Genomic DNA, 24,792 nt, shown 5'->3' on the forward strand with positions numbered 1-24,792 from the left:
GTTGGGGAGAGGGGATGGATGGGGGGTGGGGGCAGGAGTGGAGAGAGTTGGGGGGAGTAGGGGAGGGGGGAGCGAGAGGGTGGGGACAGGTGTGGGGAGAGTTGGGGGGGCGGGGAGGGTGGAGTGAGGGGGTGGGGACAGGAGTGCAGAGAGTTGGGGGGAGTGGGGGTGGGGGAGCGAGGGGGTGGGGACAGGAGTGCGGAGAGTTGCGGGGGAGGTGGGGGAGGCGGGAGCGAGGGGGGGTGGGGACAGGAGTGGGGAGAGTTGGGGGGAGTGGGGGTGGGGGAGCGAGAGGGTGGGGACAGGAGTGGGGAGAGTTGGGGGGAGTGGGGGAGGGGGAGCGAGAGGGTGGGGACAGGAGTGGGGAGAGTTGGGGGGAGTGGGAGTGGGGGAGTGAGGGGGTGGGGACAGGAGTGGGGAGAGTTGGGGGAGTGGGGGTGGGGGAGTGAGGGGGTGGGGACAGGAGTGGGGAGAGTTGCAGGGGGAGGTGGCTGGTGCAGGGGGGGGGCGATGATGGAGGAGGTCCGATTGTAAAGGCTGGACAGGCACCTGGATCCTGTCGATGCGTACGGACACTCAGCTCCCCAATGCAGCACGGTCCCGGATTCGCTACAAACGGGAAGCCCGGCTGACAGGAGTTAAAGTTAAAACGATGATAATGTCGCTCACAACCTCATTACCATATTTAAAGCTCCAATCCATCTCTGATTGGTCCAGTCACTCTGCCACATTTCGGTCTCAGGTAAAGGCAGAAAATGGCGGTTTGGAAAGTGTGTTCGAGGCGGGAGACAGATCTCCCAACTTTCACCCCCACCTGACCCACTCCTGATCACCTGACCCAAACCCCATCCCCTGACCCAAACCCCATCCCCTGACCCAACCCCATCCCCGACCCAAACCCCATCACCTGACCCAACCCCATCCCCTGACCCAAACCCCATCCCCTGACCCAAACCCCATCCCCTGACCCAAACCCCATCCCCTGACCCAAACCCCATCACCTGACCCAACCCCATCCCCTGACCCAAACCCCATCCCCTGACCCAAACCCCATCCCCTGACCCAACCCCATCACCTGACCCAAACCCCATCCCCTGACCCAACCCCATCACCTGACCCAAACCCCATCCCCTGACCCAAACCCCATCCCCGACCCAACCCCATCACCTGACCCAAACCCCATCACCTGACCCAACCCCATCACCTGACCCAACCCCATCACCTGACCCAACCCCATCACCTGACCCAATCCTGATCCCCTGACCCAAACCCCATCACCTGACCCAAACCCCATCACCTGACCCAACCCCATCACCTGACCCAAACCCCATCAACTGACCCAAACCCCATCCCCTGACCCAAACCCCATCACCTGACCCAAACCCGATCCCCTGACCCAAACCCGATCCCCTGACCCAAACCCGATCCCCTGACCCAATCCCGATCCCCTGACCCAAACCCCATCACCTGACCCAATCCTGATCCCCTGACCCAAACCCCATCCCCTGACCCAACCCCATCACCTGACCCAAACCCCATCACCTGACCCAACCCATCACCTGACCCAACCCCATCACCTGACCCAATCCTGATCCCCTGACCCAAACCCCATCCCCTGACCCAACCCCATCACCTGACCCAAACCCCATCACCTGACCCAACCCATCACCTGACCCAACCCCATCACCTGACCCAACCCCATCACCTGACCCAACCCCATCACCTGACCCAAACCCCATCACCTGATCCAAACCCCATCACCTGACCCAACCCCATCACCTGACCCAATCCCGATCACTTGACCCAACCCCATCACCTGACCCAAACCCCATCACCTGACCCAACCCCATCACCTGACCCAAACCCCATCACCTGACCCAAACCCCATCAACTGACCCAAACCCCATCACCTGACCCAAACCCCATCACCTGACCCCAAACCCGATCACCTGACCTAAACCCGATGCTTTTTAGGCTCTTGCCTGACATAGGGGGAAATCAGAAGCCTCGTCATGGGCAGCACATGGCTGCACTGCTGCCTCACAGCTCCTGGGACCCGGGTTCGATTCCCGGCTTGGGTCAATGTCTGTGTGGAGTTTGCATGTTCTCCCCGTGTCTGTGTGGGTTTCCTCCGGGTGCTCCGGTTTCCTCCCACAGCCTGAAAGATGTGCTGGTTAGGTGCATTGGCCGTGCTAAATTCTCCCTCAGTGTACCCGAACAGGTGCCGGAGTGTGGTGACTAGGGGATTTTCACAGTAACTTCATTGCGGTGTTAACTTGTGACGCTAATAAATAAACGGAGACCCTGAAGAGTGTTAAAAAGATAGACAAACATCGTGATTCTGTAGCACCTTTCATGACCTCAGGATGACCCAAGGGACATTAGATTCCCTTTAACATCTGAAATGTGGTCCCTTTGTTAATGTGGGGATGCAGCAACCAATTTGTGCACAGCAAGCTCCCACAATGGCTGATGTGATAATCACTCGGTAATTTGTTGTAAGGGCTGGGGAGAACTCTACTGCTCATCTTTGTAAAATTATACAGGAATTATAATATTTGATTTGATTTATTATTGTCACATATATTGGGATACAGTGAAAAGTATTGTTTCTTGTGCACTATACAGGCAAAGCATACCATTCATAGAGAAAGAAAAGAGAGAGTGCAGAATGTAGTGTTACAGTCATAGCTAGGATGTAGAGAAAGGTCAACTTTGTGCAAGGTAGGTCCATTCAAACGTCTGACAGGAGCAGGGAAGAAGCTGTTCTTGAGTCGTTTGGTACGTGACCTCAGACTTTTGTATCTTTTTCCTGATGGAAGAAGGTAGAAGAGAGAATGTCTGGGGTGCGTGGGGTCCTTAATTACGTAGGCTGCTTTTCTGATTCAGCGGGAAGTGTAGACAGTCCCAAGCTTGATTTGGTTTGATTTCATTTATTATTGTCACGTGTATTAACATATAGTGAAAAGTGTTGTTTCTTGCGCGCTATACAGGCAAAACATACCGTTCATAGAGAAGGAAAGGAGAGAGTGCAGAATGTAGTGTTACAGTCATAGCTAGGGTGTAGAGAAAGATCAACTTAATGCGAGGTCGGTCCATTCAAACATCTGACAGCAGCGATATCCTCCTGAGAGGGCAATCGGTGTTTCAGTTGAACATCTTATCTGAAAGATGGCATCTCCGACAGTGCGGCACTCTGTCAGTCCTGCACTGTGAGTATTGGCTCAGTTCTCTGAGAGCGGGACCTTTTGATTCGAGGGGTGTGAGAGAGCATGACACACTGAGCTAGGGCTGCCCTGTCCGGCTGTTGTGGCTTTAACTGTGTCAGAACAGAAGGGTTAACGTAAAGAGTAACCCTTAGGGCCGCCGCACACTACAGCTGCAGCACAGTTAATGGAGCGTGAGGGATCAATTATAGAACTGGGTTTTAAGGATAGTGGAAGCAGCAGTTAGAAATGAGATAGTCTGTCATCTCATTGAGAAAGCGTTCGAGCGTGACGGCACAACTGCTTAGGCTGAAGCACTGATTACTGAATGCAGATATACTGTCCCTTGCAGACAGTCATCATCAAGCAGCAGATAGAAGAGCAAGAGCAAAGCAACGTGGGGAAGGGTGATGGGAGATTGTAAGAAACAGGAGGAGGCCATTCAGCCCCTCAATGTTCCACCATTGAAAGGCATCATGGCTGTTCAATGTCCCACCTTGGCTGCCCCCCCACCCTCCCAACGTTATATATATATTCACCTGTGTCTGAAGAAAATAAGGATATAGAGACAAGGGACATGAAGGAGAGAGTGAAGTAAAGTTTATTTATTTGAAGTTTATAAGTAAGGCTTACATTAACGCTGTAATGAAGTTACTGTGAAATTCCCCTAGTCGGCACAGTCTGGCGCCTGTTCGGGTCAATGCACCTAACCCGCACATCTTTCAGACTGTGGGGAGAAACCTGAGCACTCGGAGGAAACCCACGCAGACACGGGGAGAACGTGCAGACTCCACACAGGCAGTCACCCAAGCCAGGAATCGAACCCCGGGCCTTGGCGCTGTGAGGCAGCAGTGTTAACCACTGTGCCACCGTGCCGCCCCATCGAGGGAAAGCGAGGGAGAAAGGAATATAGGAGAGTCGCGGGATGGAAGGGAAAAAGGAGGTTTCAGAAAGAAGAAATGGTGTGACGTCGAGGGAGAGAGTGTGAGAGAAGGAAAGAAATGTGGAAGAGACAGAGAGAGAAGTCCAGAGAGGGACAGAGGCGACATGGGAGAGGGAAAGAAAACTGAGGAGAGGTAGAAGAGGTATGAAGAGAGATGGAACTCTCTCTGAAATGAGAAGGGATCTGGGAAGTGTGGATGAAATGAGAAGGGATCTGGGAAGTGTGGATTGGCACAGGCTGTTCTCTGGTAAGGATGTAAATGGAAAGCGGGAGGCCTTCAAAGGAGAAATTTTGAGAGTGCAGAGTTTGTATGTTCCTGTCAGGATTAAAGGCAAAGTAAATAGGAATAAGGAACCTTGGTTCTCGAGGGAGATTGTAACACTGATTAAGAGGAAGAGAGAGTTGTATGAAATGTACAGGCAGCAAGGAACACATCAGATGCTCGAGGAGTATAAAAAGTGCAAGAAGCTACTTAAGAGGGAAATCAGGAGGGCTAAAAGAAGACATGAGGTTGCTTTGGCAGACAGAGTGAAGGAAAATCCAAAGAGCTTCTATAGGTATGTTAGGAGCAAAAGGATAGTGAGGGATAAAATTGGTCCTCTTGAAGACCAGAGTGGTACACTGTGTATGGAACCAAAAGAGATGGGGGAGATACTAAATGGTTTTTTTGCATCTGTATTTACTGAGGAAACGGGCATGGAGTCTACAGAAATAGGGCAAACTGGTAGGGAGGCCATGGAACCTTTACAGATTAAAGGGGAGGAGGTGCTCGCTGTCTTGAGGCAAATCAGAGTGGATAAATCCCCAGGACCGGACAGGGTATTCCCACGGACCTTGAGGGAAGCTAGTGTTGAACTTGCAGGGGCCCTGGCAGACATATTTAAAATGTCAGTATTCACGGGGGAGGTGCCGGATGATTGGAGGGTGGCTCATGTTGTTCCGTTGTTTAAAAAAGGTTCCAAAAGAAATCCGGGAAATTATCGGCCAGTAAGTTTGACGTCGGTGGTGGGCAAGTTATTGGAAGGTGTGATAAGGGATAGGATCTACAAATATTTGGATAGACAGGGACTTATTAGGGAGAGTCAACATGGCTTTGTGCGTGGTAGGTCATGTTTGACCAATCTATTAGAGTTTTTCGAGGAAGTTACCAGGAAAGTGGATGAAGGGAAGGCGGTGGATGTTGTCTACCTGGATTTCAGCAAGGCCTTTGACAAGGTCCCTCATGGGAGGGTAGTTAGGAAGGTTCAGTCGCTGGGTATACATGGGGAGGTAGTAAATTGGATAAGACACTGGCTCAATGGAAGAAGCCAGAGAGTGGTTGTGGAGGATTGCTTCTCTGAGTGGAGGCCTGTGACTAGTGCTGTGCCGCAGGGATCGGTGTTGGGTCCATTGTTGTTTGTCATCTATATCAATGATCTGGATGATAATGTGGTAAATTGGATCAGCAAGTTTGCTGATGATACAAAGATTGGAGGTGTAGTGGACAGTGAGGAAGGTTTTCAAAGCTTGCAGAGGGATTTGGACCAACTAGAAAAATGGGCTGAAAAATGGCAAATGGAATTTAACGCAGACAAGTGTGAGATATTGCACTTTGGAAGGACAAACCAAAGAAGAACGTACAGGGTAAATGGTAGGACTGTGAAGAGTGCAGTTGAACAGAGGGATCTGGGAATACAGGTACAGAGTTCCCTAAAAGTGACGTCACAGGTGGATAGGGTCGTAAAGAGTGCCTTTGGTACATTGGCCTTTATAAATCGGAGTATCGAGTATAAAAGTTGGAGTGTTATGGTAAGGTTATATAAGGCATTGGTGAGGCCGAATTTGGATTATTGTGTACAGTTTTGGTCACCTAGTTGCAGGAAGGATGTAAATAAGATTGAAAGAGTGCAGAGAAGGTTCACAAGGATGTTGCCGGGACTTGAGAAGCTGAGTTACAGAGAGAGATTGAATAGGTTGGGACTTTATTCCCTGGAGCGTAGAAGATTGAGGGGAGATTTGATAGAGGTGTATAAGATTTTGATGGGTATAGATAGAGTGAATGCAAGCAGGCTTTTTCCGCTGAGGCTAGGGGAGAAAAAAACCAGAGGGCATGGGTTAAGGGTGAAAGGAGAAAAGTTTAAAGGGAATATTAGGGGGGGCTTCTTCATGCAGAGAGTGGTGGGAGTGTGGAATGAGCTGCCGGATAAAGTGGTAAATGCGGGGTCACTTTTAACATTTAAGAAAAACTTGGACGGGTTCATGGATGAGAGGGGTGTGGAGGGATATGGTCCAAGTGCAGGTCAGTGGGACTAGGCAAAAAATGGTTCGGCACAGACAAGAAGGGCCAAAAGGCCTGTTTCTGAGCTGTAATTTTCTATGGTTCTATGGTTCTATGGAACAGTTTAAGCCTATACGCTCTGGAATTGAGAAGAATGAGGGGAGATCAAATTGAGGTATACAAGATGATAAAAGGTATGGATAAAGTAGACGTGGAGCGGATGCTTCCTCTTGTGGGGCCTTCCAGGATGAGAGGCCACGGTCTTAGGATAAGGGGCAACAAATTTAAAACAGAGTTGAGGGGAAACTGTTTCTCCCAAAGGGTTGTGAATCTGTGGCATTCGCTACCCCAAAGTGCGGTGGATGCTGGGACAGTGAGTAAATTTAAGGAGGAGTTAGACAGATTTTTAATTGGTAATGGGGTGAAGGGTTATGGGGAGAAGGCAGGAAAATGGGGATGAGGAGCATATCAGCCATGATCGAATGGCGGAGCGGACTCAATGGGTGAATGGCCTAATTCTGCTCCTATATCTTATGAACCTATGAACATATAAGAATGCGAAAGAGAAAGTGAAGGAGAAAAATAAATGGGAGAGAGGCGAAGCGAGTGAGAGATCAGAAATAAACCCAGTAAAGGAGATGTTGAATCAGTGAGAAGAATCATTTGCTTTACAAATATTAACAGACTAATGGCTGACCAGATTAACAGTATAAGAGATTCTAGAATTTAGTCTCTCCCTCTCAACATGACCCTCGGACTTTTGGCTCTACCCATACGCCATTGGTTCATCCCTGCAGCCCACAGTGAGTGTGCAGGCTCCATTCCTTCCAGACCTCTCGTGTCCCCCTTAAATAATGCCCAAATGTTCCAGCATTGTGTTGGGACTTCTGAAACTGATGCACAAGTATGTGGGGGTGGTGGAACTTACAGCCCTGAGATATACTGGAGCTTTGATCTAGGTTGACACTCCCAGTACAGAGGGGGTGCTGCACTGTCGACGGTGCTGTCCTTCCGATAAACCATTAAACAGGGCCTACTGGGGAGAACATGGAATGAGCCCAAGAAGAGTATTTCTCCTAAGTGTCCTGCCTAATATTTATCCTTCAACCAACATATCTGGTTCAGCCTCAACTCGAATATCGTGTCCAGTCTGGATGTGAAAGGAGTGAAAGAAAAGAATCATGAGAATTGGTTCAGGGATGAAGAATTCCTCATTGGAGAAGTTGGGACTGTTCTCCTTGGGGAAGAGAAGGTTGAGGGGAAATTTGATAGAGGTGCCCAGAATCATGAAGGGTCTGGCCAGGGTCGACAGGGAGAAAGTGTACCCGGTGGCGGAGGAATCGAGAACGAGAGGGTACAGATTTAAGATAATTGACAATAGAAGCAATGAGGGAAAGATTTTTCACACAGCGAGTGGTTAGGATCTGGAATATTCTGTGCGAGAGTATGGTCAAGGTGTTCAAGACAGAATTTATTATTATCTGAAAAGGAAGAATGTGCAGGGTTACAGGGAGAAGGCGGGGGGAGTGAAACTAGGGTGAATTGCTCCTTCAGAGGGCCAGCACACCATCACGGGCTGAATGGCCTCCTCCTGTGCTCTAATCATTCTCTGGTACTGTCTGGTCATTATCACATTGCTGTTTATAGGCGTATCCTGTGTTTCCTACATTACAGGGGAGGCGATGGTCTAGTGGTATTATCGCTAGACTATTAATCCAGAAACTCAGCTAATGTTCTGGGGACCCAGGTTTGAATCCCGCCACGGCAGATGGTGGAATTTGAAATTAATAAAAAATGTCTGGAATTAAGAATCTACATTGTCTATTCCATTGTCAATTGTTGGAAAAACCCATCTGGTTCACTAATGTGCTTTAGGGAAGGAAATCTGCTGCCCTTACCCAGTCTGGCCTACATGTGACTCCAGAACCACAGCAATGTGGTTGACTCTCAACTGCCCTCTGAAGTGGCCGAGCGAGACACTCAGTTCAAGGATAACCAGGGATGGGCAATAAATTCTGGCCAACCAGCAACACCTATGTCCCATGAATTAATAAAAAAAATTACAACAGTGACCACCTTTCAAAAAGTGCTACTTTGGCTGCAAACCATTTTGGGAGGTCTCGAAATATGCCAAAGAAAAGCAAATCTTTATTTTTATTTTCATCGGGTCACCGAATTGTTAGGTTAGCGTTAGGGTTAGGGTTAGGGTTAGTGAGTGCATTAGGGTTAGGGTTAGGGTTAGTGAGTGCATTAGGGTTAGGGTTAGGGTTAGGGTTAGTGAATGCATTAGGGTTAGGGTTAGGGTTAGTGAGTGCATTAGGGTTAGGGTTAGGGTTAGTGAGTGATATGTTTATCAAAGAGCAGTGTATGGTTAGGGCTAGGGTTAAGGTTAGGTTAGGGTTAAGGATGGGTTAGGGTAAGGGTTAGTGAGTATTAGGGTTAGGGTTAGGGTTAAGGTTAGGGTTAGGGTTAGTGAGTGATATCAAAGAGCAGTGGATGGTTCGGGTTAGGGTTACGTTTAGGGTTAGGATTAGTGAGCAATATGTAGATCAAAGAGCAGTGACTGGTTAGGGTTAGGGTTAGAGTTAGTGAGTGATATATATTAGGGTTAGGTTTAGGGTTAGTGTTAGGTTTGGGTTAGGGTTAGGGTTAGTGAGTGCATTAGGTTTAGGGTTAGGGTTAGTGAGCGATATGTAGATCAAAGAGCAGTGTATGGTTAGGGTTAGGATTAGTGTTAGGGTTAGGGTTAGTGAGTGATATATATTTGGTTTAGGGTTAGGGTTAGGATTAGTGTGTGCGTTAGGGTTAGGGTTAGGCTTAGTGAGTGATAGCGTTAGGGTTAGGTTAGGGTTAGGGTTAGTGAGTGATATGTATATCAAAGAGCAGTGGGTGGTTAGGGTTAGGGCTAGGGTTCGGGTTAGGGTTAGGGTTAGTGAGTGCATTAGGGTTAGGGTTGGGTTTAGTGTTAGGGCTAGTGAGTGCATTAGGATTATGGTTCGGGTTAGTGAGTGCGTAAGGGTTAGGATTATGGTTAGTGAGTGATATGTATATCAAAGAGCAATGGGTGGTTAGGGTTAGGGATGGGGTTAGGGTTAGTGAGTGCATTAGGGTTAGGGTTGGGTTTAGGGTTGAGGTTCGGGTTCCGGTTAGAGTTAGGGTTAGTGAGTGCATTAGAGTTAGGGTTGGGTTTAGGGTTGAGGTTCGGGTTAGGGTCAGGGTTAGGGTTAGGGTGAGGGAGTGATATGTATATCAAAGAGCAGTGGATGACGGAGGGAAGACTGAGCTTGAACGGCAATTGTGTGGAGCTGGATTGTTTGGCCAATAACGATCCAATTCTGAACTGTTTTGAGTTAGCTGATGCCATCTGGAATAATTGAGCTCAGAGCCCCCTTCGCAATCCTAACCACTGCCCAGCGACGCTGCCCATCCCCTCTCCCACTGGACAGTGCATCTCTCCCCTTTATCAGCTATTTCTTTGAGCAAATGTATGTTTATCTGCTCTGCTGTCCCCTCATCTACTTTGCTGTTCAATTTTTGTCTGATAACCTTCCTGGGAAGTCCCTTTGGGTTGTTTTGCTACGTTAAAGACAACAATTAAATACCAGCTGATGTTTTCACTCTTTTATGGGGTGTGGATGACGCTGTCAGGATCAGCATTTGTTGACCATCCCTAATTGCCCTTGAACTGAGTGGCTCGCTGTGCCATTTCACAGGGGCAGTTAAGAGTGGACCACATTGCTGTGGGTCTGGAGTCACATATAGGCCAGACCAGGTAAGGACAGCAGCTGAGGGACCCAGTTCGATTCCGGGTCACTGTCTGTGTAGAGTTTGCACGTTCTCCTCGTGTCTACGTGGGTTTCCTCCGGGCGCTCCGGTTTCCTCCCACAGTCCAAAGATGTGCGGGCTAGGTTGATTGGCCAGGGTAAATTGACCCTTAGTGCCAGGGGGACAAGCAGGGTAAATGCGAGGGGTTATGGGAATAGGGCCTGGGTAGGATTCTGGTCGATGCAGACTCGATGGGCCGAATGGCCTCCTTCTGTACTGTAGGGATTCTATGATTCTACGTCAGTGTGGGACTGGAGACACATATCAGCCCGCTAGACCAAGTAAGGATGGTCGGTCGCTTCCCTGAAGGACAGGAGTGAACCAGTTGGATAGTTTCACTGAACCAATTTGAATTGAATTAATTAATAAACAAATTAATTAATAGTTATGGAATATAAAGCTAGTCTCAGTGATGGTGATGAAGAAACAACCATCGAATGATGTAAAAACCCATCAGGTTCACGATTGTCCTTTCGGGAAGGAAATCATAGAATTCCTGCAGTGCTGAAGGAGGCCATTCGGCCCATCGAGTCTGCACCAAACACAATCCCACCCAGGCCCCATTCCCGCAACTCCAGATATTTAGCCTGCTAGTCCCCCTGACACTAAGGGCACTTTACCATGGTCAATCAACCTTACCCGCACATCTTTAGACTGTGGGAGGAAACCGGAGCACCCGGAGGAAACCCACGCAGACACAGGGAGAACGTGCAAACTCCACACAGACAGTGACCCAAGCCAGGGTCCCTGGCGCTGTGAGGCAGCAGTGCTAACCACTGTGCCACCGTGCCGCCCCGACTCTTAATGAAAGTGGGTCCAGTACATCATACAGCTATATCAGCAATTCAAACAGAATGGCCACAGCCTCACTCTGAGGGGGGCCGGGGAATTGGGCAATAATAGGGCTTGCCTGTGACACTCGCACCCCAAAGATAAATTACAAAACTAACAGGAGTAAAGGAAGGAGAGCAGGAAAGTTAGAAAACACGGGAAGTAAATTCATGGATTGAGTGTATAACACTTGGGATGGAGTGCCTGGTCCGATCGATGGACCAATCAGATTGCTACGGGAAGGAAGCCTGGGAAACATGCAAAGTATAACCTCAGGGAGTTGTGTAGATTAACCAGACCGGGACTGCTTAAACCTCTGAACCAGTATGTTCCAGGGTGAAAATGTTAATAGCTTTGTCCCAGGAAACTGCAGGCAGTAGACTCATCTTATTACCTATTACAGAACCTATTAAGAAACACTCTTCATTACTCTAAAGGTCAGCCGGCTTATACCAGAGGCACACAAACAGAATGAATGGCACACTGTCAAACAGTCGTTCAGTAAATATTCGCTGTGCATTAGTTAAAGACAAGGTATCAATCCTTCTGTCTATTTCTTTCTCAATCAAGGGAGTTGATTCAGCTGATTCAGTCCTGAGGTGTTGTACATTGTGTTCTTCAAACAACTCGTTTGATTAACACATGTGGGGGACAGTGATTTAGTGGAGAATGACTGTTCCAGCCTGTTCCTCATACTCACTTTCTACCCTGCGTTCATAGAATCATAGAAGATAGGAGCAGGAGGAGGCCATTTGGCCCTTCGAGCCTGCTCTGCCATTCATCATGATCATGGCTGATCATCCAACTCAATAGCCTAATCCTGCTTTCTCCCCATAACCTTTGATCCCATTCGCCCCAAGTGCTATATCCAGCCGCCTCTTGAATACATTCAATGTTTTGGCATCAACTACTTCCTGTGGTAATGAATTCCACAGGCTCACCACTCTTTGGGTGAAGAAATGTCTCCTCATCTCCATCCTAAATGGTCTACCCTGAATCCTCAGACTGTGACCCATGGTTCTGGACACCCCCATCATTGGGAATATCCTCCCTGTATCTACCCTGTCGAGTCCTGTTAGAATTTTATAAGTCTCTATAAGAATTCCCCCCCATTCATCTGAACTCCAGTGAAAACAATCCTTCCCCGGTCAATCTCTCCTCATACATCAGTCCCGCCATCCCCGGAATCAGCCTGGTAAACCTTCGCTGCACTCCCTCGAGACCAAGAACATCCTTCCTCAGAAAAGGAGACCAAAACTGTACACAATACTCTAGGTGTGGCCTCACCAAGGCCCTGAATAATTACAACAACACATCCCTGCTCCTGTACTCGAAACCTCTCGCAATGAAGGCCAACATACCATTTGCCTTCTTTACTGCCTGCTGCACCTGCATGCTTACCTTCAGTGACTGGTGCACAAGGACACCCAGGTCCCGCTGCACACTCCCCTCTCCCAATTTACAGCCATTCAGGTAGTAATCTGTCATCTTGATTTTCTTCCAAAGTGAATAACCTCACATTTATCCAAATTATACTGAATCTGCCATTGATTGGCCCACTCACCCAACCTGTCCAGATCATTCTGAAGGATCTCTGCATCCTCGTCACAGTTCACCCTCCCACCCAACTTGGTATCATCTGCAAACTTTGAGATGTTACAATTTGTTCCTCATCCAAATCATTAATATATATTGTGAATAGCTGGGGTCCCAGTACCGATCCCTGTGGCACCCCCACTAGTTACTGCCTGCCAATTTGAAAAGGACCAATTAATTCTTACTCTTTGTTTCCTCTCTGCCAACCAGTTTTCTATCCATCTCAATACACTTCCCCCAATCCCATGCGCTTTAATCTTGCACGATAATCTCTTGTGCAGGATTTTGTCAAACGCATGATTTACATTTGATTTACACTGCACACCATCATTTACGCCTCTCCACTGCGCCCGCCTGCTTCAGAATTCTCCCAATCCATTCCTTCCATAATCAAGGACCCCACACACCCCGGACATTCTCTCTCCCACTTACTGCTATCGGGAAAAAAATACAAAAGTCTGAGGATACGTACCAACCAACTCAAGAACAGCTCCTTTCCTGCTGCCATCTGACTTTTGAATGGACCTACCTTATATTAAGCTGATATTTCTCTACACCCTTGCCAAGACAGTAACACTACATTCTACACCCTCTCCTTTCATTCTCACCTGTGTGCTCTATGAAGTGTGTGTTTTGTCTGTATAGCTCGCAAGAAACAATACTTTTCACTGTATCCCAATACATGGTGGCACGGTAGCACAGTGATTAGCACTGCTGCTTCACAGCTCCAAGGTCCCGGGTTCGATTCCTGGCTCGGGTCACTGTCTGTGTGGAGTTTGCACATTCTCCTCGTGTCTGTGTGGGTTTCCTCCGGGTGCTCCGGTTTCCTCCCACAGTCCAAAGATGTGCGGGTTAGGTTGATTGGCCAGGTTAAAAAAAATTGCCCCTTAGAGTCCTGGGATGTGTAGATTAGCGGGTAAAATATATGGGGGTAGGGCCTGGGTGGGATTGTGGTCGGTGCAGACTCGATGGGCTGAATGGCCTCCTTCTGCACTGTAGGGTTTCTATGGTTTCTATGATGTGACAATAATATATTAAATCAACTCAATTCAATTCTTCTTTTGCTGTCCATTTTGTTATAAGACCATGAAATATAGGAGCAGAATTAGGCCATTTGGCCCATCGAGTCTGCTCTGCCATTCAATCATGGCTGATAAGTTTCTCAACCCCATTTTCCCGCCTTTTCACCGTAACCTATAAGCTGAGATATAAGTTATGCCCATCTGTTACATGGATCTTCAATTGATTTGCTTTCAAGATTTGTGCTGTCGTCAGAACGTTTGACCCTGTTTTCCTGTCAACATTTACCACCGTGAATCTCAGTGTCAACAATTTCCCATTCAATGTTTGCTGGTCCAAATGGTCATGGCGTAGGTGCAGGCTCTGGCCTCCAGCTGGCGCTGTCTTCCTTCTCTGCTGCCGCCATCTTGGACGGGACAAAACCAGAATTGAGGGTGGACAGGACAACGCCGCCTTGCAATCCACTGATAACATTGTCAAATTTTTCCTTTGTCCCCCAGATACCGAGGGATGTGATCACAACTGGCAAAAGTTCCTGGGCCACTGCTATCGATACTTTTCCCACAGGCGTGTGTGGGAGAACGCAGAGAAGGATTGCCGAAGCCATGGTGCACACTTGGCCAGTATACACTCAGCTGAGGAGAAGGAGTTCTTAAACAGTGAGACTCTCTCAGAGAATCTGTTTGAAGTATTATTATTGGTGGCATTGCGACACTGGGCATAGGGTTGACAACCTTCCAGGATGGTCCTAGACCTCCAGGAATTAATAAATAATCTCTGGGATAACACTGTGAGTGAACCTGGGAGACCCAGGGGCGGCACGGTGGCACAGTGGTAAGCACTGCTACCTCACAGCGCCAGGGACCCGGGTTCGATTTGGGCCTCGAGTCACTGTCTGTGTGGAGTTTGCACATTCGGCCCGTGTCTGCGTGGGTTTCCTTCGGGTACTCCGGATTCCTCTCACAGTCCAAAGATGTGTGAGTTAGGTTGATTGGCCGTGCTAAATTAACCCTAGTGTCAGTGGAATTGGCAGGCTAAATATGAGGGGTTACGGGAAAAGGGTGGGATTGTGGTTGGTGCAGAGACAATGGGCCGAATGGCCTCCTTCTGCAATGTAGGGATTCTATAATCTTGAGACACTAAGGGACAATTTAGCATGGCCTTTGCACTTAAGCTGCACATCTTGGGACTGTGGGAGGAAACCAGAGCACCCGGAGGAAAACCATACAGACACGGGGAGAACGTGCAGACTCCGCACAGTCACCCAAGGCCGGAATCAAACCCGGGTCCCTGGTGCGGTGAGGCAGCAGTTCTAACCACTGTGCCGCCATTACTATTCAATCTACGACCACCCCCCTCAAAGGCAGAACATTCCGGATCTGAGCAGTCTGCTGCATTAAAAAAAAATCCTCACATCCTCTTCCTGTTGTTTGTTTGCCAAAACACGGGGCTTTTGAGGTCAGTGTTTCCTTAGAGGGCAGAACAACTATTGGAAGCTTCAGAAGTTTGTCAGATTTGGGGGGGGGGGGGGGGGGTTGGGGGGGAGAAAATGAGCTAAAATAGGAGGCAGAGTCATCAAGACACAACGAGAAGACTGACCGAAAGAGACTTGGATGTCCGAGGGCAAAACAGGGGATAGGGCTTAGGAGCCCCTGAGAATGTGAATTCAACAACAACTTGGATGAGAGTGAAACCTTCGATGATCTTTGTCTGTCCCGTGTGTAGGTTTGGGTCGAGAGTACGCCTGGATTGGTCTGAACGACAGGACAATCGAGGAGGACTTCCAATGGACTGATGGCTCCTCTTTGGTAAGTTTAGATCAAGCCTCTAGATGCTGGTCTGCAATCCAAGCCTCGACTGTTGCCACGGTGATAGATTGTGAAGGGAGGTCTAGGCAAAGACAGACAAAAGCAGGAATTTGATTTGCAACGCTTCATTCAGACAGGCACCCAAGAGTGATTCAAAGCTGGGAGAGCCGTTCAGTTCATCCGTCTTGGTCCTTTAGTGTCTGATGTGGTTCGGTTGGTAGAAGCTCACTCACCTCTAATCCCGATAGTGCTGGGTTCCAAATCTGGACGGATGTTCCCAGTGTAGCACTGAGCTGAATCGACACTCTCAGCTTTGGGTGCAATCCCGAGGCCCTGTCCAATCTCTCAGGGGAATGTAAAATTCAATGTTTTATGGAATAGATTCCAAGAATTAATCTTTCCAACTGAATCCTTATCCATCAAGATCCACATTGGATCTATTCCCAAAGCGATGGGGGTGGGGGAATCTGCACAGGGGCAGAATCGGGAAAAATGTTTTGTGGTGTTTGCTTGGGAAAGGGAACATTCTCGATTCAGGACTTTTATTGGCATCATCAAGCAGGCCAGACGCAGTGTGAGCTCCTTCCTCTCCTCCCCAATAACTCCTCTCAGGGATGATCTCACTGAAGCAACTTCCACTGCAAGGATCTTTTCCCATTTCCCACATTAGACACGATTATCAATCGGCACCAAATGAGGGGAGAGTTTCACACTGAGGGGGGGCGTTATCTGGATATTAATTAAGTCTGACCAAACTCATCTGGCTGGATTGGATTCTGAACCAGATTGTAAAGGTTAAAGTCTCATATTAGCCGTACAACAACAACCAATCCCCTTCTTCCCTGCTGCTGTGATAGACATTCTTACACACGTAGAAATTCCCGGTTATGTGCACACACACATTACAGATACACACATTACACACACACACACACACACACACACACACACACATACGTACACACACACACACACGCACACACATACGCACACACACACACACGCACATATGCACACACACACATACGCACACACACACATAGGCACACACACATACGCACACAGACACACACACACACATACGCACACACACACACACATACGCACACACACATACGCACACACACACATAGGCACACACACATACGCACACAGACACACACACACACATACGCACACACACACATACGCACACACACACATACGCACACATACACATAGGCACACACACATACGCACACAGACACACACACGCACACACACACATAAGCACACACACATATGCACATACACACGCACACACACACACACACACATGCACATACTCACACACACACATACGCACACAGACACACACACGCACACACACACATACGCACACTCACACACACACATACGCACACACACATACGCACACACACATACGCACACACACACGCACATACTCACACACACACACGCACACACACAGACACACGCACATACTCACACACACACATACGCACACACGCACACACACACACTCACACACACACATACGCACACACACACAGAAGCACACACACATGTTGCAGATACACACACATACACACGTAGATACATGTTACAGATGAATGCGCACACACAGCACACATATTCACGCTCACACACCACACACATGCGTGCACACACACACACACTCTCTCGCACACATGTAGATACATGTTAGAGATGCACACACACACACTCGCACACACACTCTCTCTCACACACACTTGCACACACACACTCTCTCACACCTGCACACACACACACTCGCACACTCGCACACACACACACACTCTCTCATACTCTCTCTCACACACACTCTCTTTCACACTCGCACACACACACACTCGCACACACACACACTCTCTCACACACACACACTCTCTCACACTCGCACACACACACACTCTTTCACACACTCTCTCACACATTCTCTCACACTCGCACACATACACTCTCTCACACTTGCACACACACATTCTCTCTCTCACACACATTCTCTCTCGCACTCACACACACACACTCTCACACACACTCTCTCTCACACACACTCTCTCTCACACACACTCTCTCTCACTCACACACACACTCTCTCTCACACACACTCTCTTTCACACTCACACACACACACTCTCTCTCACTCTCACACACACTCTCTCTCACTCTCTCACACACACACTCGCGCACACACACACACACTCTCTCATACTCTCTCTCTCACACACACTCTCTTTCACACTCGCACACACACACACTCGCACACACACTCTCTCACACACACATACTCTCTCACACACACACTCTCTCACACTCGCACACACACACACTCACACACTCTCTCACACATTCTCTCACACTCGCACACACACACTCTCTCACATTTGCACACACACATACTCTCTCACACACATTCTCTCTCGCACTCACACACACACACTCTCACACACACTCTCACACACACTCTCTCTCACACACACTCTCTCTCACACACACTCTCTCTCACTCTCACACACACACTCTCTCTCACACACACTCTCTCTCACACACACTCTCTCTCACTCTCACACACACACACTCTCACACTCACACACAGAGTTTTCCTTCATCTCTTTGGTGCTGCATATTCTGGTACTTGTTTCATGTGTGAAATCTCTTGCCTTGTTAGCGGCCGAGGTTCACAGCCATGCAGTTGCTGCTGGCCACGTTGTGTGAATGGACGGTGTGTATTATTCAGAAACTCACCGCCTGTTTTGTGAATCTCAGCAGCCCGGTGTTTGAAAAATCACAGGTTTTGCTATGAGTGGGAAGGTTGTGAGATGGTTGCTTTCATTGGTAAGCTGAGTTAAGCCGGGCTCCCGAGGATGTTTTCTGTCTATGGATCGTATCGATTTCCACCTCTGCTTTGATGTCTCTGATAAGAGAACCAGCTTCCATTGGAGCTGGAAGGGATCTGACACTTCAGGGACCTGTTTGACCTCATGCTTGAACAGAGCGGTCGGGCAGGAGTGAGACATGACTGCCTTCTTTATGTTTATTGTTAAAGATTTTTTAAAAAGAACACGCAGCATTGGGCCACAAGGGAATCTCCTGGAATTGTTAACTCATCTCGCATTCCAAGACCAGAAACTAAAACAGAACTTTCTCCTCAATCGGTTATATTTCTCACATTCTTTGATTTGATTTGATTTATTATTGTCACATGTATTAGTATACAGTGAAAAGTATTGTTTCTTGCCCGCTATACAGACAAAGCATACCATTCATAGAGAAGGAAAGGAGAGAGTGCAGAATGTAGTGTTACAGTCATAGCTAGGGTGCAGAGAAAGATCAACTGAATGCAAGGTAGGTCCATTCAAAAGTCTGACAGCAGCAGGGAAGAAGCTGTTCTTGAGTCGGTTGGTACGTGTCCTCAGACTTTTATCTCTTTTTCCCGATGGAAGAAGATGGAAGAGAGAATGTCCGGGGTGCGTGGGGTCCTTAATTGTGCTGGCTGCTTTGCCGAGGCAGCAGGAAGTGTAGACAGAGTCAATGGCTGGGGGGCTGGTTTGCGTGATGGATTGGGCTGCAAACATGACCTTTTGTAGTTTCTTGCCATCTTGGGCAGAGCAGGAGCCATACCAAACTGTGATACAACCAGAAAGAATTCTCAGTTGCTACCCCAATCTCACACTCCATTGCAATCTAATACAAACATATAAACTTCGAACAGGAAAAGGCCATTCGGCCCCTCGAGCCTGCTCCGCCATTCAATAAGATCATGGCTAATCTGACTGTAGCCTTGACTCTGCATTCCCACCAACCCCGATAACCTTTGACTCCTTGTTTGTCAAGAATTTATCTCCCTCTGCCTTATAAATACTCAATGACCCTGCTTCAACCGCTCTCCGGAGAGTTCCACAGACTCAAGACTCTGTGAAAGAAAAAAATTCTCTTCTTGTCCGTCTTAAGTAGATGACCTCTTATTTATAACCCTCTCCCCTAGTTCCAGTCTCTCCCACAAGGGGAAAGCATCCTTTCACCATCCACCTTTTCAAGTCCCCTCAGGATCTTACATGGTTTAAGAAGGTCCCCTCACATTCTTCCAAACTCCAATGCTTACAGACTCAGCCTGACCAACCTTTCCTCAGGAGATAGGCCCCTCACACTAGCTGTCAGTTGATTGAATCCCCCCCGAACTGCTTCTAATGCAGTTATATCTTTTCTCCATGGAATCATAGAATCCCTACAGTGCAGAAGGAGGCTATTCGGCCCATCGAGCCTGCACCGACCACAATCCCACCCAGGCCCTATCTCCATAACCCCACGTATTTACCCTGCTAATCCCCCTGACTCTAAGGGTTAATTCAGCATGGCCAATCCACCTAACCTGTACATCTTTGGAGTGTGGGAGGAAACCAGAGCACCCAGAGGAAACCCACGCAGACACGGGGAGAATGTGCAAACTCCACACAGTCTATCACCCAAGGCCGATAAGATAAATTTAAATTAAATAAGATTATGACTGACCAGATTCTGGTCCCCACTTTGCTACTTGTTTCCCATAATCCTTGACTCCCTTAGCCCATAAGATATAGGAGCAGAATTAGGCCATTTGGCCCATCGAGTCTGCTCCACCATTCAATCATGGCTGATATGACTCTCATCCCCATTCTGTTGCCTTCGGAGATAACCCTTGATCCCCTTATTGATCAAGAACCTACCTATCTCTGTCTTAAAGACACTCAATGACCTGACCTCCACAGCTCTCTGTGGCAATGAATTCCAGATTCACCACCCTCTGGCTGAAGAAATTCCTCCTCATCTCAGGTTTAAAGAAGCGTCCCTTCACTCTGAGGTTGTGCCCTCGAGTTCGAGCCTTTCCCACTAGTCCTTGTCCATCAGAGATCTCTCGAACCCAGTCTTGGATATATCCAACACCTCCACTGCAGGAGGGAGAATTCCAAACACCTACTTTTCCTGTCCTGCCCCTGATTCTGTGGTACTGAACGGGATTATTTCTCCATTCTTTATCCTCAATTCCGAAAACAATATCTCCTCTGAACCGCATGCTTGCTATGTATGACCTGGAAAGTGGGATGAATGAAAGTTATCTGACTCAACACACCAATTCCCTCCCTTCCTCCCAGTGAAGGTACCAAGGTTTTCTTTTGGGAAGTGGCTCGGAAACATCTAATCCCTTGGCCTCGGGGTCACTCTTCCTATTTCAGCCCAAGAAGCATGTCTCGGTTCAGTCCAATCTTATCAACGGTAGGGACATAGGACCAAGAGGAGACCGTTCAGCCCTTCCAGCCTGTTCTATCATTCAGCTATATCATGACAGAACTGTATCTGAACTCCAACTACGTGCCCTGGCTCCGTAAACCTTAATCCCTTTGTCCAAGAAAAACCTCCCAATCCCAGTTCTGAAATTGTCAATGGACCCCCAGCTTCAAAACTGTTTCTGGAGAGAGGGTTCCAGATTTCCTGATGTCATCCCTTAGTAGTCTAGTTTTAATTTTAGAGGTTCGGTCACCTTGTTTCTGACGCGCCCCCGCATCCCTAACCATCCCCCCCCCCCACCCAACCCCCCACTCCCACCCCAGCCTACGAGAAGAAATAGCTTCACTCTTTTCACATTATAAAATCCAAAACACCTCGATCAGATCAGATCTTCAAGCTTCCATACTCAGGGGAACATGGGCCTCGTCAAAGCAACCTGTTCTTGTGGGACCCTCCCAATAAACGTGGGAAATTTGGGTAATTTTCCTTTCTTGATCCGAAGGACTCTTTGTAGTGTTCGGGACCGGGACCCAAATTCCGAAGCCAGATTCAACCCCAACAATTTTTCTATTTTGACATTAATGTGAGGAAGGGACACATCGCTCCAGGTGTGATTTTTCTGATAAATTAGGGATCTTTTATCAAAACAACCTTTATTCATAGCCCAGTTTAGATATAACTCCAACAAAATAAAGCAGCTTAAATTTTAACTGTTTTAATAATAGTTAAAAAATGAAAAGAAACAACTCTAAGTTCTAATTTATCACTATTTCTGTTCCAAATAAGCAACATTCCTCTTTGACACAAATGCCACTTTAGATACAGTTAGCAAACCCAGGCATACTTGCTACAAATTGTTAACACCCTTGAAGCTTTCAGAGATGTTTTGATTTTCAGAGCAGCTTGCAGACTTCTGTTTTTAAACAACCCCAACCAGAAACTGAACAGAAAGCTGTTTGTCTGCTGCATACCTAGCTCCTCCCATTAACCACAATATCACATGACCCTACGCAACTTCCATTCCTTTATTCGAAAAAACCTTTTCATTTGTAAACAAGGGACCATTAGCTCGCTCCTGTGTAAATGCTACATGGTTAAAATGAGGAATTATCTTGCTTCCCCAGCATCTGAGCTGTATTCCTTCCAAACATACTGACTGCCTGTGGAAAAAAAACGAACTTTAAAACAGACTCCTTGAACATAACATACATCACAGTTGCAAATGTTGTGCCCCTATGGTCTGGATGGGGCATCAGATTTGGGGGTTTCTTAGGCAGTGTCACTCATTGGGTAGAGGTCGTGAGTTGCAAATCACAATTTTACCTGATTTCCAATTTTTTCCTTCTTGCCAAGCAATATGAAAACTGGCGGGAAAACCAACCGGACAGTTTCTTCGCCGGGGGAGAGGACTGCGTGGTCACAATCAGGCACGAAAATGGGAAATGGAATGATGTTCCATGTAACTACAACCTGCCCTACATCTGTAAGAAAGGAACAGGTAAAGGAATAGAAGTCAGTGGAATGGGTCAAGCCTTCGGACTCTCTGTGGGGTCGTGTTGATTCTACCAACATTGACCACTTATAATGTGAGTTAATACTGCAGGAAGATGGCACAGTGGTTGGCACTGCCGCCTCACAGTGCCAGGGACCCATTCCGGCCTTGGGTCACTGTCTGTGTGGAGTTTGCACATTCTCCCGTGTCTGGGTGGGTTTCCTCCGGGTGCTCCGGTTTCTTCCCACGGTCCAAAGATGTGCGGGTTAGGTTGCTTGGCCGTGCCAAGTGCATAGGATTATGGGGAGAGGACAGAGAAGAGGGCCTGGGTGGGATGCTCTTTCGGAGAGTCGATGCAGGCTCAATGGGCCGAATGGCCTCTTTCTGCACCAACTAAGTCTTTGGAAAGGGACTTTGCTGCAAGCAAACAACTGGTGACAGTACCAAGGACTCTCTCAGGTTAGAAAGTTCACAGCAGCATTAGATCCATAGAAACAGAGATAGAAATGCCATCATAGAATCCCTACGGTGCAGAAGGAGGCCATTCAGCCCATCGAGTCTGCACCGACCATAATCCCACCCAGGCCCTATCCCCATAACCCCACTACCCTAGCTAGTCCCCCTGACCCTAAGAGTCAATTTAGCATGGCCAATCCACCTAACCCGCACATCTTTGGAGTATGAGAGGAAACCGGAGCACCCGGAGGAAACCCACACAGACATGGGGAGAATGTGCAGATTCCGCACAGACAGTGACCCAAGCCAGGTATCGAACCTGGGCCCCTGGCGCTGTGAGGCAGCAATGCTAACCACTGTGCCACCGTGCCGCCTTCCACATCTCTCCGATAATTTGCCCAACCTCAACCTCAGCAGGGTAACTCTCTGATGTTCCCACTTGCCACTCACTCCCGGATATCCTCTAACCAAGTGCCTGAGTGAAGGACCAAGACAGTGTGCCAACAAGGTCACAGAGAATGAGGGGGGAGGCAGGGTCCCAATTCATCGCACTCTACTTCTAAATCAGAAGATGGTAGGTTCACGTCCCACTCGAGAGATTTACGCATGGAATCTCAACTTCCGTTTCCAGTGGTGGAATGCTGCACTGTCGGAGACGCTGCCTCTCAGATAGAAAGTTGAACTGTGGCCCCATCAACTCTCTCAGGTAAATGTAAAAGGCTCCCAATGTGAGGGTGACACGGTGACACAGTGGTCAGCACTGCTGCTTCACTGCATCAGGGGCCCGGGTTCGATTCCTGGCTTGGGTCACTATCTGTGCAGAGTCGGCACGTTCTCCCTGTGTCTGTGTGGGTTTCCTCCGGGTGCTCCGGTTTCCTCCCACACTCCAAAGACGTGCTGGTTAGGTGGATTGGCCGTGCTAAATTCTCCCTCAGTGTACCCGAACAGGCGCCGGAGTGTGGCGACTAGGGGATTTTCACAGTAACTTCATTGCAGTGTTAATGTAAGCCTACTTGTGACACTAATAAGTAATAAATAAGTAAACATTTTTAGCGTTGAAACTAATTGGATGATAGGTCATTGCAAATATCAACATGTTCAACTTTTGTATTGAGGAGGTTACGTCACAAGAAAAATCTCGACCGATGACCTGATCTGAATCATTTTTGTCCCCTCTCTGTCAGTGCTCTGTGGTCCTCCCCCAGCTCTGGAGCATGCCATGATCATCGGCAGGAAGAAGGCTCGTTACGAGATCCATTCACTGGTCAGATACCAGTGCGAGGACGGCTTCATCCAACGCCACATCCCAACCATCAAGTGCCACACCAATGGGAAGTGGGATAAGCCTAAAATACTCTGCCTAAACCGTGAGTGTTGAACGACCGGTGCTGTTCACGCAGTAGACCAGCCTGCAATGTTTCTTGGGCATTCGGAGGTGACCCTGATGTGTGTGGCTGGGAGTGAGGTGGGGGGGGGGACGGGGGGGGGACGGGGGGGGGGGGGGGGGCGGGGTTGTGGAGGCCAAACAGAACATTGGTGAGAACGACCTTTCTCGGAAGAGCAGCGAGGCCTCGAGACTCCCGAGGGAATAGACGCCAGAGGCTGTTTTCAGAAGTTGCTCTGGGGGTTCTGCGACGCTCCTGAGGCCATGGTGGGTGATTGGGAGAACCTGCCGGAATTTTCCAGCCTATCATGGTTTCTTGATAAACTGCAGGATCACAAATACAGAAATATACAGCAGCTTCTCACCAGCTACAGTTACGGAGATAAATGTCTGCTTATGTCTCAGGATCGGGAGATGTTCTTTAATCAAAACCAGACATTTGTTTTTTTGCATGTTGCCTTTCAAAAACTCCTTCATTAATTTTCTTTTGCACAGTGGCAGGTCCGTCACTCTCTGGGAGATCTCTTTGGGGTCTTTATTTTGTCTGTCCCATTGCCTCTCGGTATCTGCCTTCTTGCTTTCTCTCTGTATCTAACTCTATCTTTCTCTCTTTCTCTGCCTATCTCTCTCTCTTTCTCTCTCTGCCTATCTCACTTTCTCGCTCTCTCTACCTATCTCTCTTTCTGCC

At 48.2% G+C, this 24,792-nt stretch overlaps 1 protein-coding gene across 1 annotated transcript in view; it reads left to right on the forward strand.

The window, feature by feature from the left end:
- The window catches only part of ncanb (neurocan b), a 217,246-nt gene extending 193,148 nt beyond the window's left edge, over window positions 1-24,098 (forward strand). The window contains exons 10-13 of the mRNA XM_078198741.1: window positions 14,179-14,337; window positions 15,404-15,486; window positions 22,126-22,270; window positions 23,905-24,098. Of these exons, the coding sequence (XP_078054867.1) occupies window positions 14,179-14,337; window positions 15,404-15,486; window positions 22,126-22,270; window positions 23,905-24,098 (581 nt within the window). The remainder of the gene's footprint in view (window positions 1-14,178; window positions 14,338-15,403; window positions 15,487-22,125; window positions 22,271-23,904) is intronic.
- The last annotated feature ends 694 nt before the right edge of the window (window positions 24,099-24,792 follow it).

This window comes from Mustelus asterias, chromosome 26 (assembly GCF_964213995.1).
Source record: "Mustelus asterias chromosome 26, sMusAst1.hap1.1, whole genome shotgun sequence".
Classification (NCBI taxonomy): Eukaryota; Metazoa; Chordata; class Chondrichthyes; order Carcharhiniformes; family Triakidae; genus Mustelus; species Mustelus asterias.